This window comes from Psammomys obesus, unplaced genomic scaffold, assembly GCF_907164565.1.
Source record: "Psammomys obesus unplaced genomic scaffold, mPsaObe1.curated_primary_1811, whole genome shotgun sequence".
NCBI classification, from domain to species: Eukaryota; Metazoa; Chordata; class Mammalia; order Rodentia; family Muridae; genus Psammomys; species Psammomys obesus.
This window is the reverse complement of record NW_026596234.1, coordinates 12,937,444-12,956,346: the sequence shown is the minus strand read 5'-3', so window position 1 is coordinate 12,956,346 and position 18,903 is coordinate 12,937,444. Positions and strand designations below refer to the sequence as shown.

General features: G+C 52.8%; 1 protein-coding gene across 3 annotated transcripts in view; it reads left to right on the top strand.

The window, feature by feature from the left end:
* Slc12a5 (solute carrier family 12 member 5) overlaps positions 1 to 18,903 on the top strand; it is a 37,175-nt gene that overhangs the window by 1,400 nt on the left and 16,872 nt on the right. For 2 of the 3 annotated variants that reach the window (XM_055596090.1, XM_055596089.1), the window contains exons 2-8: positions 11,901 to 11,995; positions 12,345 to 12,476; positions 12,843 to 12,989; positions 13,767 to 13,821; positions 14,305 to 14,435; positions 16,919 to 17,160; positions 17,842 to 18,053. In XM_055596090.1, the coding sequence (XP_055452065.1) occupies positions 11,901 to 11,995; positions 12,345 to 12,476; positions 12,843 to 12,989; positions 13,767 to 13,821; positions 14,305 to 14,435; positions 16,919 to 17,160; positions 17,842 to 18,053 (1,014 nt within the window). Of the gene's footprint in view, positions 1 to 6,443; positions 6,661 to 11,900; positions 11,996 to 12,344; positions 12,477 to 12,842; positions 12,990 to 13,766; positions 13,822 to 14,304; positions 14,436 to 16,918; positions 17,161 to 17,841; positions 18,054 to 18,903 lie in introns of those variants that run through there. The other variant, XM_055596091.1, reaches the window with a different exon arrangement.

Here is an 18,903-nt window from a genome sequence, read left to right as displayed (position 1 = left end):
AGAGAGAGAGAGAGAGAGAGAGAGAGAGAGAGAGAGAGAGAGAGAGAGAGAGCCTTCCCTGGTCCATGGTCGCTAGGGGTCGCTCGTGAGCCGCGGGTGAGCTCTCGTAGCCTGGAGCTAACTCAAGCGTGTTTTGGGGGGGGGGGGTTTCCTTCAGAAGGTTCCTTAAGGTATGGACGACTCCAAGTCTGGACTTCCACAGATTCCAGTCAGGTGACCCAACCGTCTCATGGATTATGGACACTCGGGTTTCTTCTCTTCCTCTTTGCTGTAACTCCCCTTGGTGGCATTTTTAAAGAAAAATGGTTTATCAAACCTCTCAGAATCAAAGAAATTCAGCAACGCCGCCCCATCACCTTTTTCCTCTTCTCATCAAATTCAATTGTTTCTCATGATTTGGCCACTAGCCTTCAAAAGTGATCCTGAATTCCGTTACAGTTCTCCTCTGCCTGTCCCCACCTGCTTGGCGCAACCCTGCAGCGTTGCTCATATAGCCAGGGGCACCTGGTCCTCCCTGGTCCCCTGACACCAGCCAGGTCTGCCCCTCCCATCACTGTATAAGATAAAGGCCAAACCCTTTAGGCTGCCATTCAGCTTCTTACCTCACTCATCTGCATCTGCTCTGTCTCTAACTGTTCACCCCCCCTTTCCACGAGCCGGGAAAACTCCCACTCATTCTGTGAGCTAGAGCTCGTTTCACCTCTTCTGAAATCCTTCCCACTTACCCTCGCTCCCAGGAAGAGGCAGTCATTCCTCTCCAGCCTGCTCACTGGGTCACATTCCCAGTGGTCGCTGGTTCAAGCACATCAAAGGCAGAGATCACGTCTTTTTATCTTTGTGGTGAGTTCTAGGCCCAAAGCCTGGCAGGGAGAGATCCGTGCTCCTCAGATGAGAGTGTGGCTTTGGTCGCCTTCTCCTCCTCCTTTGCTTCCTTGCCTTCTGTTCCTCAGACCTTGGCCTGGGAATGAGATGCTGGGGACTCATGTCCCAAGGCGACTGCTCAGTTTTTCCATTTCCACCCCCCCCCCACCTCCGCAAACACCTGCAGCACTGGAGTAAAATATAGATACACAATCTGACTGTCCAAGTGTGTGTGGGAAATGCTTGGAATATTGTGTGCTTGTGGCTGAGGCTGCGTGTGCAAGTCTTACGTATGTGTTCACAGCAGCTTTCATGGCTCAGTGTGTCAGTGCTTCTGGGCATGTCTGTGCTGCCGGGACATGTTGGTGTGTATGTTTCTGTGCTTGTCTGTAGAGTGAGCACGTAGATCCATGAGTTCATTCAAAGTCCCCCTTTGTCATGATTTGCGTGGCTTTTTCTTTTCTAACCTCCCAGGCCCTCAGATGACCTCAGGCACCTCTGCCGTGAAGGTCACCGTGCTGAGAATTAGTGGAGTGTTCTCGGGAGGGATCTTAGCATCTGGTGTCTTTCCCACAGCTGCTTTGATGTCAGTCTTCAGGCACGAGTCAGTCGGTGGCTCGGAGAGATCTCTCCTCACTTCTGTCCCCAGGTCCAAAGGGAGCAGTGACAGCATGTAGAAGGCTGGGAGTGGCTGAGGGGTGACCTTGGCATACCGCGTATGTGCGAGCATCGTGTTTTACGGGGGCCCAGGACATAGGGCTTGCTCCTTGGAGTGTCACCTGCCTTATGGCTTATAGGGATGAAAAGGCAGGTGAGAGGCTGAGCCTTGAGAGTTGCATTAGCCCTGGACTGTAGCCCACATGCTTCAGTGGCCTCTTTTGGTCCATGCGAAGGAAGTCTGATGGTAACCTCCTGGGATAGAAGTAAACTTGGGACAAATCCTTACAGCTCTGAGCCCCGCTCACACCCTTTCAGGGGGAGGCTGGGCAATGGAAGGGAACCCTGGGGCTAGCCAGCCTCACAGAAACTGGGGTGTGCCTTCGTAGAGGGAGAATAAATAACTTTTGCTAGGGGATGAAGCAAGACCATAGGACGGGCTACACAATGCTCCGGCCTACGCTGTGTGGTATTAGTGGATACACTGCTTTTCTCCCCTGGGCCTCAGTTTACCTGTCTGTAGTATGAAGTAAGAAGGATCCTTCCTGAAAATACTGGCAGTGGGCTTGTAGTGGGAGTCATACTTGTAGTCTGTAGTCTGAAGGCTGAGGCCACCCAGCCTAGGCGGTAAAGACGTCAAAAGGCCTCAAAAACAAAACAAAATTCTCCAAACAGACAATAAAAGATCAGGCAAGAGTTTTTGATCATCTCTGAGAGTGGGACCCTCTCCAGGACTCAGAGCCCATGTTTCAGTATCTCTCTCTGTAAACTGGGGGAAATGATGCTGTTATTGGTGTGTATGTGTGTGTGAGTGTGAGAGTGTGTGTGACATGTGAACGTGCTGGATACTCCTGTCCAATTGGTTTCTCCACTTTCAATCAAGACTCAGAACCTCACTGCCCACCTCAGCCCAAGGTGAGCCCTAGGAATCTCCATGACAACAAACTGGTTATGAACAGGGCTGCAGTTGCTATGGTGACAGGTCTCCTCTCTCTCTCTCTCTCTCTCTCTCTCTCTCTCCCTCTCCCCCTCCCTCCCTCCCTTCCCCCTCCCTTTTTCTTTCATATTCCCCTCTCTCCCCTCTCTTCTCAATGAACCAGAGCTATCTACAGGCTTCAGCTTTCCAGGCGGGGTGAGGGTAGGGTTGAGTTACCGGAGAAAGGGGGTCTAGATTGGGAAATGGAGAAGACAGGCTGAGTCTGCAAGGGACTAGGGGGCTGTTGGGGTGCTGTTGCCATGGTGACGGGGCTGCAGCCTGTTAATTAAGCCCCCGGTTGCCACGGAGACGGTGGTGGTTGACGTGCTCTGCGGAAAGCCCTGTATGTGTGGGGTGTGCTATGCAATGGACTCAACTCACTGTTAGGATTTGGGTCCGGAGGGTAGAGCATGTGCAGGTGGTGGGAGGGAGGGTGAAGGAGAGGCCATGCGGCCTTAGCTCTACGACAGCAGGTGGGTAGGCCATGGGGTAATGATGTGGCCATAAGGATGGGTAGGGAATGAGCCAAACGGGGGGAATACTGTGCTTGTGGAAAAAAGATACAGTTGGGTCTTCACTCCCTATCCTGACTTACTGGATCCTAGTCTCCACTTGTAAATTCAGCCCACAAGGAAAATGCCTCCCATTCCATTTCCATTTCTAGACTTCAATTTCATCATAGGTGGTAAGTAGAAAAAACTAATTTATGAAGTCCTTTCTAGCACCACAGTCCTCTTGCAGAGAGCAGCTCCACTGAGCTTCTCACTGAGAAACACAAGGTGGGAGGGGGCAGGAATCTTAGAGACTCTGAGTTCAAAAACAGGACCCTGCTCAGCTGTCTCTTAAGCTGTTCTATCCAGAAGTTTTTCTCTACTGTCCCGTCTTCCTAGGGGACTCTTCCTCTGTGTGGGGAGGGGATGCTGAGTGGGGCAGGCTATTCCTGGGCCTCAGAACTGAAGGCCACCTCTTCTTGGTCAAGGTAGCCCTGAAGGAGGCACTTACAGTGAACTTTCTTAAAGTTGCATTAGGAAGGTGAGGAAGAGGGCCTGGCTTCCTAGAGTGGGGTCAGTTGAAGGGCTTGGGGTCTTCCTTTGGCCCTGCCATTGCTTGGTCTGGAATCCCCAGGAAGAATGGGCTTTTCCCTCTTCCTCACTTCACAATGTCTTTTCTGTCTTGGCACGCATATGTAGACCAGGCTAACCTCAAACTTGTCATGAGAATCCTGCCTCTGTCTCCTGAAAAGTGTGCACCACTACACCCCACCGGGTGAGTCCCAAAATACTCTCGTGGTATTGGGGATTGAACTCAGAGCCTTATGAATACAAGGCAAGAGCTCACGCACGGAGCTATATCCCCAGGCATCCCCAGGAAGTGCGCCAAGACCTTGATTCAAGACTCACAGAAGACAGGGAGGAATCACTTTCATTTTTTAGATTCAGATGCTGGAGTCCCAAGAGAAGGACCTGGTTTTGTCCAGGAATAAGTAGAATTCTGCAGGAGAGGACAGTGTAGAAGCTGTGTCTGCCCCATCCCTGGGGGCTCTCTAGGTCAGAGCTCCAGTGAGGATTGACAGGGGCAGTCAGGGAAAGGGCAGGCACTCTAGCCTTCACCTGTTCTCCCTGGGTGAGCAGAGATTCAGTAGCACTAGGCCATAGATAAAGAAGCATGGCCTAATGGGGACACCCCGAAGTGGAGGTTGCTGGGGGGGAAAAACAGGGTTCTCATCTCCACAGATCTTTTCAAACATACTTCATATTTTACTCCTTTCCACATCTTTACAGAGCGATATAGTCTGTAATGTGGTAGTGTGTGTGTGTGTGTGTGTGTGTGTGTGTGTGTGTGTGTTGGAGTGCTGAGATATTCTTCAACACTGAACTTTTCACTGTGATCCTTTGAATGCCCGCTGCCAGTCCAGAGCCATCTCACTCGTGTGTGTGTGTGTGACTGATTGTGGAGTAGCCAAGGGTACCAAATATTCATACCTTCTTTAAAAAAAATATTGTTATTGTGGATGTGTGCAAATGACTTGCAAGAGTCAGCTCTCTTCAGCCATATGGGTCCTGAGCATCGAACTCAGCAGCAGGCTTGGTTGAAAGTACCTTTATTACCAAGCCAACACACGATCTCCCAAGTCTTGTCTGAATGGTTAACTCTCCACCGTGAGGGATTGCCTGGCTGTCCACAAAACCAATCGGCAGAAGCACCTTGGTGAATCCCTCAGAAACATCGTTGAGTGGGTCGCGGAAGGCTCATCATGGCCTACTCTGAACCGTTGAGAAATTCCACGGTATCAGCATGGCAGACTGCCCTGTCCAAGGTCCTGAAAACGCCTGCCTATTAATGGTGTCTGTGCAGAGATGGGAGACCTTCCGCACCAGCCAAGAGGCCGCTCTAGCCCTGCATCTCTGAAACCTAGGCGTAAAAGGGAGAAAGCTCATCTCAGACTCAACCCCTGTTAATTTTTTTTCCTCGGAGCAGAGAATCAGAGGCACCTGAGCAGCGTAGATATGATTGTATTCTTGTCTCTTTCATTGGAGGAAAGATCAATTTAAAACGAGGTTCTATTGAGGAGAGGCCCAAGCTGGAGTAAATAGAAATGGGTTCTAGACTGAATTCTGCCATTCATTGGCTTTGTGTGCACGGGCAGTCATTTCCTCTCTTGGATGCTTAGTTTTTTCATCTATGAAATGAAAGATGAGCAGTTCTTCTGTCCAGCAGCTCTCTTGGGATTTTGAGAACCCAAGCTGGGAACCAGGGTGACTGTGAACTATTTCTTCTTACTTTACACCGTTAATATGTTTGGATCTCCCACATTCAATGGGTCCAGACCTCAGATGTCACTTTCTGAAGCGCCTCCACCATTGGCTCAAGCCTGGACTCTAGGGTTGTGGAGGGGTCCCAGGGTAATCAAGCTTTTGGGGGAGGGGGCTGATCTCAAGGGGGGGGGGGAGAGCATGTCAGGTCTGGAAGCCTCAGAAAGCAATCCTGGATTAGGGGATTAGACACTCCCGCCCCAGGAGAAAATCTGGTCCCCAACCGGCAGGCGGCCTCATTCCCCCCTCCCCCCACCCTGTTTCTGGCCAGCCAGGAGTCAGCCTGCCCTCCCTAGAGGCTGCACCATCTCAGGTGGGAGGACGGTGCCACAGGACCTCACTGCTGCATGCTCCTCACTGCATCCCTTCCACAGATGATTCCATGTCAGAAAGCCCCTGGACTCCAGGGACTTGTCTTGGGGGGATAGGATGTTGAGACTCCAACCAGCCTGAGGCACCACGAGAGAGTTCTCAGCAACTCCTCTAGCGGCAGCCAGCAGTTCAAAAACAGGATGGGCCAGACAGACCCGCTGACCTGAGCCCCCTAGGGCAGCACAGCGCCTCCTCGATGGGGGCCTAGGTTGTCTTTCTTCAGCTCCAGCCTCTAGGACAGCGATGTGGGAAAGGGTCTGGTTCTCTCTCCCCCAGGCCTTACCTCACCAGTTTGGTAGACAGGCTCCCTGGGACCCTTATATTCCACAGCGCCCACCCCTGCCACCGCAGTCCCTCCCCCATCTTCTCCCCAGGGGTCATCTCAGACCCCCAGCCAGGCAGCCGCTGCGGGGCCGCCTCCCCACGGCCGCGACCTAGTTCCCTGCCGTTATTTTTAGGGCGCGGGATGGCACCTGCCCACGTGCCGGGCCCCGCCTGCGCCGGAGAGTGGGGGGGGGGGGCTGCGTCTGCTCTAGGGAAGCGAAGGCCGCGTCCCCCGCAGCACCCTCTCCTTTCCACCCGCGCAAACCCCCAGCTTTCCCGCGAGGGGGCCACCGGTGCTCTCTGCCCGCCCCTCATCCCCTCTCTTTTTCTCTCTCCGCCCCCCCTCTCCAAAAAAACCCGCCAGTAGCTCACGCCTCCTGCATACGGGATGAGGTGAGCAGCGCCGCTGCTGAGAGGGGGCGCGCGCGGGTGTGAGCGTGTGTCCGTGTGCGAGTGTGTGTGCGCCGGGCGGGCGGGCACTGCAGCTTCTTCCTCCGTGGAGCGGAGATCGAGCGAGCGAGAGCTCGAGCGAGCAAGCGAGCGGCGGGTAGAGGGGCGCGGGCGAAGCAGCGCAGCCATCCCTAGCCCGGCGCCACGCAGCTACCATGCTCAACAACCTGACGGACTGCGAGGACGGCGATGGGGGAGCCAACCCGGGTAAGCAGTGGTCCGGGGGCGGCGGGGGAGGGGGCGGCGAAGAGGAGGGCAGCTTAGAGGTGACAGGCAGAGCTGGGGGCCGCCTCCTGCAGAGAACAGCCTGGGGGCTGACTCGGGCGGCGGGTGCCGGAGGCTGCAAGGAGCCTCGCTCCATTGGAATGCGCTAGGCGCTGTCCGAGGTTCTGGAATGCGCCGCGCTTCGGGGCAGATCGGGGACCTGGGGTTGGGTTGATCCACGGCCTGGGGACAGGCTTGGATTAGCTGAAGCCGAGAGTCTGTGGGAAGGGGACGGAATAGCTAGAATAGGACTGACGTGCGGTTCGACGGGCAGGAGGGAGGCTCCTTTCCCTGAGAGGGGGACCTGGGCGTCCTGGTGCAGAGCAGGGACCGGTGGCTCCAGGGGGCGCAGTCTGCTGCAGTCCCTCGCTCTGAGCTTCCAGCTGGAAGGTGGGGGGGAGTGATGGCTCTGGGGTTTGGAGGCATATGATAGCTCCTGTCTGGGCTGCGGTGTCCCCTTAAGGGGACACTTGGTGCAGCCAGGACCCCCTCCCCCAAGGCTCCCTGAAGCCCTTATTTCATCCTGAAGCTAGCACCTCTGTGGATTTTCAGGTCTGCTTTGCGGATTTCCTCTCTCTCTCTCTCTCTCTCTCTCTCTCTCTCTCGGTTCTCCGTGGTTCCTATTCAGGACAAGAAGCAAGATCCTTTCTTCCCCTCTTTCCCCCTTCTCTTGGTACCCTAGGGCGGCAGTGTGGTTTTCAGGGCGGGGCAGAGGAAGTCTTTATAGTTGTCTCTCTTAGCTCTCCTGATAAAGCCTCACAAACGGGGTCCCAGTAGCTGACTCCCCAGCGCCCGTGGTGGCACTGCGGACCCGCTGCGGTGGGTGCAGAGACTTGCGAGGAGCTGAGGGGCTCTGGAGCAAATCCTTGTGCAGTTCCGGTTCTCTGTCATCCTTCACGGCCGTTTCTCTGCTCCGAGGTCTTGGGGTCAGCCACCCCCTCAGGCTCCCAGGCCCCTCATCGCCCCCAAGCGGTCTCAGCCATCCATCACGGCTGTCAGCCGCCCCCAGCCCCCACCCTTCAGCGGCGCTGCGTCCCCTGCGCACTAGCGCATCTCCAGTGCCTACTGTCTGCGCTCAGCGCCTTCAAACGCTCCCCCAGGCATTGCTTGACCCTCTAGGCCGAGACTCCCACAGACCTCCCCAGGAGATGGCCCAAGGCCCCAAGAGCTGAAAGCATGATCTCGCAGACACTAGCAGGTTTGACTCTGAGGTCCTTGATTCTGGAGTACAGTCAGGGCCCACTGGATGCGTGGGAAGGCTGGGGGCCCCGGTGTCCCTGATCCTTTGTCCGAGACATCCCCTTCCCATTCTCCCACGGGGCTGAGTCCTATACTGGAGACAGAACTACAGCTGGCCAGTGTATCCATCTCTCAAGTGACCTGGGGTCACCTCATCAGACAGAGCTTCCTTGGCTGCAGAGGGAGGGGGCTGTAAAGTTCATTCTGCAGTAGCTCCAGGCATCTTGAAGCAGTGCTCCAGGAGCAAAGGGAAGGGATGTCACTTCCTCCTGGGATCCCCCTCAGATGCCTCCGCTGTGAGACATTCCTGCTCCCCAGAACGGGTTCTATGGATTTCTCTGCATCTGTTCCTCCACCGACCTTCACTGGACCTCCGTGTTTCTTTGGGGTCGCCAAAGGCCTGGTAAAAAGGCGCATGTGTGCTGGAAGCAGGATTCTAACTAGTCGTTCTTTCCAACTCTCAGGCCTCTCTGTTAGTTTCTAGACACCTGGTGAGGCAGGCCCATCTGGAGGCTTTTTCTCTCTCTCTATAGAGTCCAGCACTTGGAATTACAGTGGCCAGAACCTGGGTCAAGAATTCTGTGTCCCAGAGGGGGAAGGTCTAGCCTCGATGCTCGGTGAAGCTGGTGGGGGGCACTGAAGACTTTCAGGGTCTGAGCAAAGAAGGACCAAGGGAGCTCCTGACTCTGAGTCTGGATTCTTGAAATTAAGTGGAAGGATCTGGGTGTTGACCTCAGGGAGAGTGTGAAGGCTCCTTTGGGTCAAAGATCCCAAGGAGATTGTCCCTGGCACCTAGATCTCCTTTCCCTTTGAGGTCTGACGCCCCCTTTCTCTCCCCAAGTTGCAGTGGGGATTCCCTCTAGGCCCAGCCCCAGGCCCCAGGGGAGCCTCCTTAGCCTGCGCCTGTTTCCTCCGGGCGAGCTCTGGCCTCCGCAGCTTAATTGAAAGCCGATTCAGGCTGAGAGCTCCCAGGGGGCGGGGACGGGGGCGGGGGCGGGGAGGGCTCAGCCTGGGTCTGGCCTGCCTCTTGCGCGCCTCTAGGCGCTCCCCCATCACCCAGACTCTTGGCTCTAGGGAATCAGGACTAGTTTCTCCTTTGCTGTTCTGCTCCTTTGAGAACGCAGACGCTCACTCCCCATCCCCCTTTAACAAGTGAGACAGGCGTTCCAGGCAGGGGACAAAATCAACCCTTGGCTGATGGGGCCGGGAGCCTGGCGTCTGGCCCAGGCAGCGGATGGAAAGGCGGGACCCAGGACAAGCCTACCAACCTGCCCCCTCCTCTGCGCTCCTGGCCGGAATCGGGCCTGTAGTCTGGGTCTGCGCTGCGCGCCGCGTTACATAAGTGGCTGCGGGCGCGTGGCCGGCTCGGCTCCGCGCTGCGCGGTAAGTCCGCGCTGTCGCCATGGAGACCGGCGACAGGCCTCCTAGTTACGGGGTCTCCGGCCAGGACGTCCCCCTTCCAGCCCGTTAAGCGCCATTCGCTGGGACAAAAAAAAAAAAAAAAAAAAAAAGCATGCTTGAGACGGAGCATGAGAGACAGAGGGTAGGGGTTCTCCTGATGGTGGTTCTGGACCCAAGAGGATGATTCTAAGAAAGGCATCCAATGGCACGGATAGAGAAACCCCTTAAGTCTTGCAGCTGAAGGAATGATGTCGGATGAGGAGCCCAGGCTGAAGGGGTACCAGCTGTGCTGAGAACGGTAGCTGCAGTAGGCGCGTTTGTGTTGCCGTCATGATGGGCCCCCTGACCATCCTATGAGTTAGGCCAAGTTAGTGTCGTTTGCAGTGGGAGAGTGCAGCCCAGGCTGGAGACAGAGCTGGAGAGGCTGGTGTTGAAACTTTCCCAGCTCCAGCTCTTTCCTGAACAACTAGGGGGTTTTCTTTTACGTCCCAGTAGCTTCCCTAGCCCCCAGCACCCTGTGGGGAGCAAAAGGCATCTGGTCAACATTTTAAAAGGAGAGGGGGCCCACCTCTCTCTCTCTCTCTCTCTCTCTCTCTCTCTCTCTCTCTCTCTCTCTCATTTCTCCTGTTTCTGGTCCCAGACAGATCTTTTCAGATTCTGGGTTCTGAGAGGGAAGCCTTGGAGAATTTTCCCCCAAACACTATTCCTGAACAACTATCACTATCACGTGCTGTTATTCCCAGGAACGCACCCTGGTGAGAGGGAAGGATCAGGCATTTCTGCCTCGGTGGGCAGGGTGAACGTGTGTGTTTTGGCGTTGCACCACCCTGGTTTTCAGACAGGTTGGGCTACATTCTGCTTTGGAGATGAGACCCCTAGCTGGGCGACTTGAAGAAGGGTTCAAGGAGTCAGGGAGAAGGATGCAGAAGGCTGGACAGAGAAGGTTGTCAGGAGATGAGGGCTAGGAGATTCAGGGTCTACAGGGCCTCAGCCTTACGTGAAACTTGGACAATGGTGATTCTCCCCAGAGTCCAGGAAGAGGTCTGCTGCTGGACCTTCCGCCCCAGTGCTGAGGGAGGTTGATGGCTGGAGCTACCGAATTGCTATCATGGAAACCTCATATCTTATTGGAGGGACCCTTCTCTGCACCAGCAGAGTTTCGCCTTGGCTTGGCACATTTCCTATGCACATTTGCTTGGTTACCCCTGGCCCTTCTAGTGTGCCGCTTCTTTCATGGGCATTGCCTCCTCCATGTGCCCAGGCAGCTTCTGATCCTTAGCTAAATTCAGCCTCTTCCCACCCCAAACTCCTGTCTTCCATACTTCCAGTTCATTAAGCTGTAGCATCATCCCACTCATTGACCCATGCTAGAAACCCCAGGCATTATCCTAGATTCTTCCCTTACCCTCCCCAAACATCTGGTGCAGCAATGCTCCCGTAATGCTTGGTGCTTGAGTCTTTCCATTGCCCCATATTACTGTGACCGAGGTCATTTGTCAGCGCTCGCCTGGGTTATGGAAATGCTCTAGTTGCTGTATTTCTCACCTGAAGCCAGAAGGCTTGCTGCAAAACCCAAGTCAGGTCATGACACTCTTTGGCCTGAAACTTCAGTGACTGCCTATTGTCCTCTGGATGAGGTCCAAGGTCTTCAAGATGGCCTGCCACTTCTTTAAGGCTCACATCTTTAAGGCTCACATCTATCTTGACTCATCTTTTCCCATGCCACTGTTCCTTCCTCAGCCCCAATGTGCCCCTTCCTAAGACTCTAGCTAGATCCTGCTTTGTTCAGCACTTCTAACCTGTTCTGTTGGCTTCCACATCTGGGACATCAAACACCCTGTTCTGGGTTCTCTCTGCCTGGAACACCCCCCTGCCATCCTCCCAGTCTAGCCCTTACTCATCCTTCAGTTCTCAGCTGACACGTCACTTCCTCTGGGAAGCCTTCTGTGACCTCTCCGGCTGGGCTTCGTGTTCTCCTGCATCCCTGATGTTCTTTTCTTTCAGGGACTTCAGCAGTCCTGTGTACTGCTTCTCCTCCTCTGGCTTTGCTTTGGATATCTAAGAGCAGAGGCAGTGTCTTAGGCTGCTTGAGTCCACCTCTGCCCATTCTCTTGACACAGGGTAGACTGACAGTGAATGGGGGAGCATAACATGCCAAAAGGGTAGCCTTGGGAGTTCAGGTTGCAGGGTTCTCTGCTGTCCTCCCTAGAAAGAAAAGTCATATGTCCACCCTCAATCTAAGGTGGGTTCATTTACACCCAGGAAGGGAACTCTGGGGACTCTTAGGTATCACGGTGGATGAAATAGGACCCTCCCTCAAGAGCAAAGGACTCACGTGCTCACCGGGAATTCAGAACATGCCTGCAGTAAACTGGGTTCTTTATCCTTGCTGACAACTAAGATCACGCAAGAAGGCCGTGCAAGCCCAATTTCTTGAGCGCGTGACCCAAGGCTCAGAGAATTAAGGTGGACACATGGCCAGGGTGCACAGGGTGGATAGGGAACGAGTGCCCGGTGTCAGACCCGATTCCTCTCCTTCTCAGGTGATGGCAACCCCAAGGAGAGCAGTCCCTTCATCAACAGCACGGACACAGAGAAGGGAAAAGAGTACGAGGGCAAGAACATGGCCCTGTTTGAGGTGGGCTGCTTGGGCTCCAGTTAGTCACGCTGGCTCCTCAGTGCTCCCTCTCTCCCTCGGGAAGAGTAGACGCCTCTCCATCCCTCCCTCAGGTCCACCTTCTTCCTCCGCCTCCCCTAGCCCTTCTTGGTCTTTCCTGGCTTTACCCTCTTGGTTCCCTGCCCTCCTCTCCTATCTCACCACCTCCTTCTCCTGCCCCACCCCCCATTTCCTCCTCCTCTGTTCCCATTGCATCCCAAACTCAGCGGCTTGATCTGTGTTCCCATCTCTCTACGTCCAGCTCACTCCAGTTACTGCCCTAACCCTGGCCGCCCCCCAGCTTCCTAACACTGACCCATTTCCTCCATAGGAGGAGATGGACACCAGCCCCATGGTGTCCTCCCTGCTCAGTGGGCTGGCCAACTACACCAACCTGCCCCAGGGAAGTAGAGAGCACGAAGAAGCAGAAAACAATGAGGGTGGAAAAAAGAAGCCGGTGCAGGTGGGGCCTTGGGGGAGAAGGGATGGGAGAGGGAGTTTGGGGGAGAAAAATGGATCTGGATGGAGGGGTGAATGATAGGGAAGAAGGAGGGGAGGTGACCGTGTCGGGAGGGGAAGGAATGGGCGATGAGGGCTGGCAATGGAGGTGAAGAGGAAGGAGGTGTTTTGAAGGATGCAGGAGGGAGGCGACGGGAGAGGACCTGGAGGCTGGTAGAAAGGGGGAAAAGGATGTAAGAACCAGAGGGAAGAGTGATGAGGGGAGGGGAAATGCAAGGGAGGAGAGGCGGAAAAGGAACAGGGAGGCGGCGTGGGATAGGCAGTTGGCACCGAGTAGGGGTGCAGAGACTGATGCGGGCCTTTCTGGCAGGCCCCACGAATGGGCACCTTCATGGGCGTGTACCTCCCATGCCTGCAGAACATCTTTGGCGTCATCCTCTTTCTGCGGCTCACTTGGGTGGTTGGCATCGCAGGCATCATGGAGTCCTTCTGTATGGTCTTCATCTGCTGCTCCTGTGTGAGTGACTCTCTCCCCCTGCACGGCGAAGATGGCTCGGGTTTGGCTGAGGCCTGGGGGTGGGGAGGAAGCGGAAGGCCTGAGCTTTTATATAGGAGTCACTACTTAGGATCTTTGAGAATAAATTAGGCCTGACTGGTCCTTCCTGAACCTCATAGGCTTCCCTCTAATGGCTGCCAACCAGGTTTCACTTGGGTCTGTGTGTGTTAATTACACAAGTAGTTCAGATGCATTGATGAGAACGATAAGTGAAGAGAAGAAAACAAAATTCAACTTAATTGCATGAGTTAACATTTTGGAAGGTTCTTACACACACACAATGAGATTATGTCTCACAGATAACTTTCCAACCAGATTCTTCTAGTACACAATGAAACACGAATCCAACATTCACTGAACACCAAACTCTTGAGTCTTCACACATAATCTTGAGACCACTCTGGGTGTGAATATGTCAGTGCCGAGGCAATTGCTCCCGTTTTATAGACGAGGCTTAAGAAGTGACGTGAACTGTCTTGGGTCATAAGACACCACCTAGGGGCCAAACTGGGGTCACCAGAGTTCTCATGCACTATAGCTCCTCCCATCTGTGTGGTGAATACAAGGTTATTTTTTTTGAGAAGGGCTTGGCATGAGTAGAAATTGGAGCAGACCCAGAGAGAAGCTCAGGAGAGGAGAGCCTGTGGGTTTGGCTGGTTGTGGGGTATGTTGGCTTGGCCACCAGCCAGGACCCTGCTGCCCCCAGCAGCCACCAGTCTGACGATCTCTTTCCAACAGACGATGCTCACAGCTATTTCCATGAGTGCGATCGCAACCAATGGTGTGGTGCCTGGTATGTGACTGGGGCCTCTGTGGAGTGGGGGAGGGCCAGGGGTCCGATGATTGACAGAGGGAGTGGTGGGCCAGGCTTTGTGGACCGTCGGGACCCAAGAACCAAGACTGTATTGCAGTCCAAGAGCTGGGCTATGATTGTTCATGGGGTAGGTAGGAGCGAGCCTGTGGGGATTAGGGAAGGAGGCAGACGCTGGTGACTAGGGCAGTGGCCACCCTCTCCCTGACTCAGCCTGAGACCCTCTTCTCTGCCATCCTACTTTCTGAGCTGTGACCTCCTTACAGAAGTAATTAGCAACATGGTAGTAATTACTGCCGCAAACTCCATGCAGAGTGGTTGGCGAGGTCTGCCATAGTCTCCTTTCTGGGGCCGCAGCCCGAGGTCTAGAAAAACCTTCTTCTGCCCTCTGTCCCTGAGTCCTGTTCACCGAAGAGCTGTCCAGGGCCCTCTGCCCCTCTCGCTGACACTAGGTTTTCTCTGCAGCTGGTGGCTCCTACTACATGATTTCCAGGTCTCTGGGCCCGGAATTTGGGGGCGCTGTGGGCCTCTGCTTCTACCTGGGCACTACCTTTGCTGGGGCTATGTACATCCTGGGCACCATCGAGATCCTGCTGGTGAGAAGGGAAGGGGAGGAGGCGTGGGGGCCCGGGTTGCCAGGCACTTGACCAGTGTTCCCTGGACACCTGCTCTAGGCCAGGCCACTGCTTGAGGCCAAAGAGAAGTGGGATGCGGTGTGTCTCGAAAGAGTTCCCAGTCTGGCCAGGGAGACAGGAGCCGATAATTATGTAACACAAACAGCTGTGGTTTATCAGGCACCCACTGAGTTCTCAGCACAGCTCCCGAATCCTTAGAGGTTTAAGCATTATGATGGCATTTTACAAATGAGGAGTTCCAAAGGGCAGATGGAACACTAGCTCAAGGTCATGCTGCTACATACAGGGAAGGTGGCAGAGGCGGGTTAGTAAGAGTTAAAGTAACAGCTGGAATGATGACTGCATTCCAGGGACTGTGCAACACACTCCTCTTCGGACGTTAGTCACAGAGCCCCGATGGATGGTTCTTAGATTGCTAAAGAACCAGGAGGGTAGAGTAGAGACATGCCTTAGTAGTGACTGACAGGGAGAGAGTGGGTGTCGATGCTGTTTGAAGGACAGGGCAGCTGCCTTAGGCCTCCTGCTCTTTCTGTTTGGGTGGGGGTGGATGAGGGATCCCTGGTTTAAGGAAAAGGGTTCAGCTTTGTTGGAAGAGCACTCGCCCAGCGTGCCTGGAGCCCTGGCATTGCTTCTCAACACCACATGAACTCTCTACACTTAGAAGGTGGAGGCAGGAGGATAAGAGGTTTAAGATTGCCACCAGCTACATAGTGAGTTTGAAGCCTGTCAGGGCTACAAGAAACCCTATCACAAGTAAAAGGGAAAGAGAAGAAAAAGCATAGCTAACATTTCCCAACACCCACCCCCATCCTCGGCAAGACCTAAGATTTTCAGATTTTCAGGGTGTTGGGTTTTGTTTGTTTGTTTTTGTCCCTCTCATGAATCTGCCATGATAGCCATTTTAGAGAGGATGAGGGCAAGGTCACAGAGCCTAAGGAACAGGTAGAGGGTGTGAGCCTGCATCCCTCTGGTTTCCAGGGTCTGTGCTTGCCGACCGTCTCCCATGGTCTTAGGGAACCCAAACTAAAGGAGCCAAAGCTTCTAGTTTGGGGACAGGAGGGAAGAAATAAGAGATTGGGGGAAGCCTTGAGGAGGTATTCTGGTGAGAGCATTGTGGACCTCTGTGACGTAAACCTTTTCCAAATGCATTATCCAACAGCTCTGCCCACTGACTGACACTGCAACAATGTTAAAGTAAAGGAGAAAAATGATTCAGTGAAAATCAGAAGCGTTTTAGTGTATACACTTCTGTTTTTCTATATGATAGTTTGTTCTGTCTTTGTAAAACATAAGTCTGTCTATAAACATTTCCTTAAGAACCTAAAAACCCCCTTTATCTATAAATAAAAAGTAACATATACAAAGATGAGCATTTTATGTTTAATGTAGACATTTTAGAAAATAAGAATATACAAGAAGTCACTTTTAATTATTCAACACATGCTTCTGCTTTGTTTGTTTGAGGCAGGGTCTCTCTGTGTAGCTCTGGCTCTCCTGGAACTCACTCTGTAGATCAGGCTGGCCTCAAACTCAGAGATCCACCTGCCTCTGTCTCCCAAATGCTGGAATTAAAGATGTGTGCCTCCACACCCAGCTTCTTGTTTTCTTAAGACAGGGTATCCTTATAGTCTAGGCTTGTTTGGTACTGGTGATCCTCCTGCCTCAGCCTCCTGAGTGCTCAGATTACAGGTACCTGGTAATACAGGTACCACCGCTATTTGGATATTCCCACAAATACATTTACAATCACACGCTCACACACAAATGAGTAAATATTTCCACATATAAATTTACAAAAGTGAGGTCCTAAGAGACATTATTTTTTTAAATTTTGACCTTATTTACCCAACACACTACTGATAGTTTTCTTGAGATGAGATCTTGCTATGTAGCTCAGGCTAATTTCAAATTCTCCTGCCTCAACCTTCCATAGTGTTGGGATTATAGGTCTGTGGTATCATGCTTGCCATGGATAATTTTTGAGTCAGTCCATGTAAATTCATGCCTCTTCCCCCTTTGTTGCTGGGGATTGAATCCAGGGCTTGTGTTCATATTGAGTGTACTTCTAATCACTGAACCATCCCACAGTCCTGTGCCATCTTTTTACATAGCTCTGCAGTTTAAGTAGAACAATAAGAACTTATTTACCCACCCTCTCGGAATAAGCATCTATTTTTCTACCTTTATATCATAAATAATAAAAGTATTAATTATGATTAATAGTTATGATAAGTAATAGCAGTGACGTAACCTTTCCCAGCATCTCTGATGGGAATTTTGATTGACTGCATCACAGACATTGCAAAAAAAGCCGCCCACACCATCTTTAGTCAGTGCCCTGTTAATGGATGCCATTTCTCATCTCGGAGATCATTTCCCTGGGGTGCGTCTCAGCTGGCTTTTCCTGGGTCATCTGTCTGACTTCCTTTGCTCCTTTCCTGCAGGCTTATCTCTTCCCAGCTATGGCCATCTTCAAGGCAGAAGATGCCAGCGGGGAGGCAGCCGCCATGTTGAACAATATGCGGGTGTATGGCACCTGTGTACTCACCTGCATGGCCACTGTAGTCTTTGTGGGTGTCAAGTACGTCAACAAGTTTGCCCTGGTCTTCCTGGGTTGTGTCATCCTGTCCATCCTGGCCATCTATGCAGGGGTCATCAAGTCTGCCTTCGACCCACCTAATTTCCCGTGAGTGCTGCCTTTCCGAGTCTACAGTACTGTGTCTCTCATTGGCACAGCTCAGGTCTGCAGAGTAAGGGCCTCCACCAGGCCTCCTCTCTCTTCACCTCTCAGAACTGGAGCATGTGGGTTGAGAACAACATCCCCTGGGAGGGTAACTATTTCCTGTTTAGGGAAGTTGATTCAGGTTGGGGTGACATCTTTCGAGGGTGGGAAGAAGTTCTCGGAAGTGTGTCAACTGCTTGCTGGTGGGGGACTTGGGAAAGTAAAATAGAAAAGGCTTCTGAAGGAATATACGCTGTGTGGTAGGAGCCTTCGGGATGGGCCAACCTCCTGGAATGGACAGTCTTGGTTTTTGGTTTTCTCCAGGGTGGGGAAGAACCCAGAAAAGATAGCCCAAGGTTCAGGTCCCCTTTTGTTCTCCTTCCTCTAGTACAAAGCATCCTCTCTCTAGTGGCTAAGAGGCAGTAAGGGCCGCTGTCCTCCGTGCTGAATACAGCATTCCCGCCAGCAGACTTGTTCTCCAACTGCATGCTAGAATTGCTTGGGAAACTATAGCAACTCTGACAGAATCAGAATCTCTGGATGTGAGACCCTGAAATCTGCCTCTTTAAAGCTCTCAGTGGCTCTACTGTGAAATCAGGGAGAGGTCTTGTTCCTCCTGTCTTCCTTGCTCACTTCTCTCCCCAGGATCTGCCTCCTGGGGAACCGCACGCTGTCTCGCCATGGCTTTGATGTCTGTGCCAAGTTGGCTTGGGAAGGAAATGAGACAGTGACCACACGGCTCTGGGGCCTTTTCTGCTCCTCCCGCTTCCTCAACGCCACCTGTGATGAGTACTTCACCCGAAACAATGTCACAGAGATCCAGGGCATTCCTGGTGCTGCCAGTGGTCTCATCAAAGGTCTGGGGGAAGGAAAAGGGCTGGCATCTAGGGAGTGCTGTAGGGATTGTAGGTTAAGTGGTCAGGATTAGGGGTGTCCCTTGGGATTAAGTTCAATTCAGCAAGCTTTAATTGAGCATCTTGTGTAGGCTATGTTTTGTCCTAAGAACTATGGAGAGGTAGAGGCAAAGGTGTGGAATGTGCTTCACTATGAGCAAGAAAGAGAGCCAATCTAATAAGTACTCTCTGCCTGCCGAGTAACCAAAACTGCGCTAAAGCTCTGGCCACAGCCAGCATACACAGGTCTCGGAACTTGACCTTAGGGATTTTAGTGGCAAGTAGATATGTTAGTACATAAATTATGATCCACACAGACATGTATTGGTGAACAGAAAACAATGGGAACACAGCATCTGTGTGTATCAGGTGACGAGAACAAGGCTTCCCACGCTTGCCAAGGGAGGATTTGGAGGACAAATAAGAGACTGTCAGTTATGTAGGGGAACGAGGGATTTTACAAAGCAAAAAACAGCCTACTTAGTGCGTGTGGGCATGAGAGGCATAGTGTGTCCTGACCATGTGTCTTGGGTGTAATGCACAAAAAAAAAAAAAAAAAAAAAAAAAAAGGAAGACAAGGAATGATACTAAAGAGGCAGACCCCAGAATCCAGGATAAGGAGTTCAGGTTACATCTTGAAGGCAGTAGGGGTGCAGAAGGAGGCAGGAGAAAGATGGCTCTGAGAAGCAGTGATGGCTTTAGTGGGAATGGAGTAGGGATTCTCAACTAGAGCTGCTCTTCTGCCATGTATGTGTTTGATCATGTCTGTACACACACACACACACACACACACACACACACACACACACTTTAT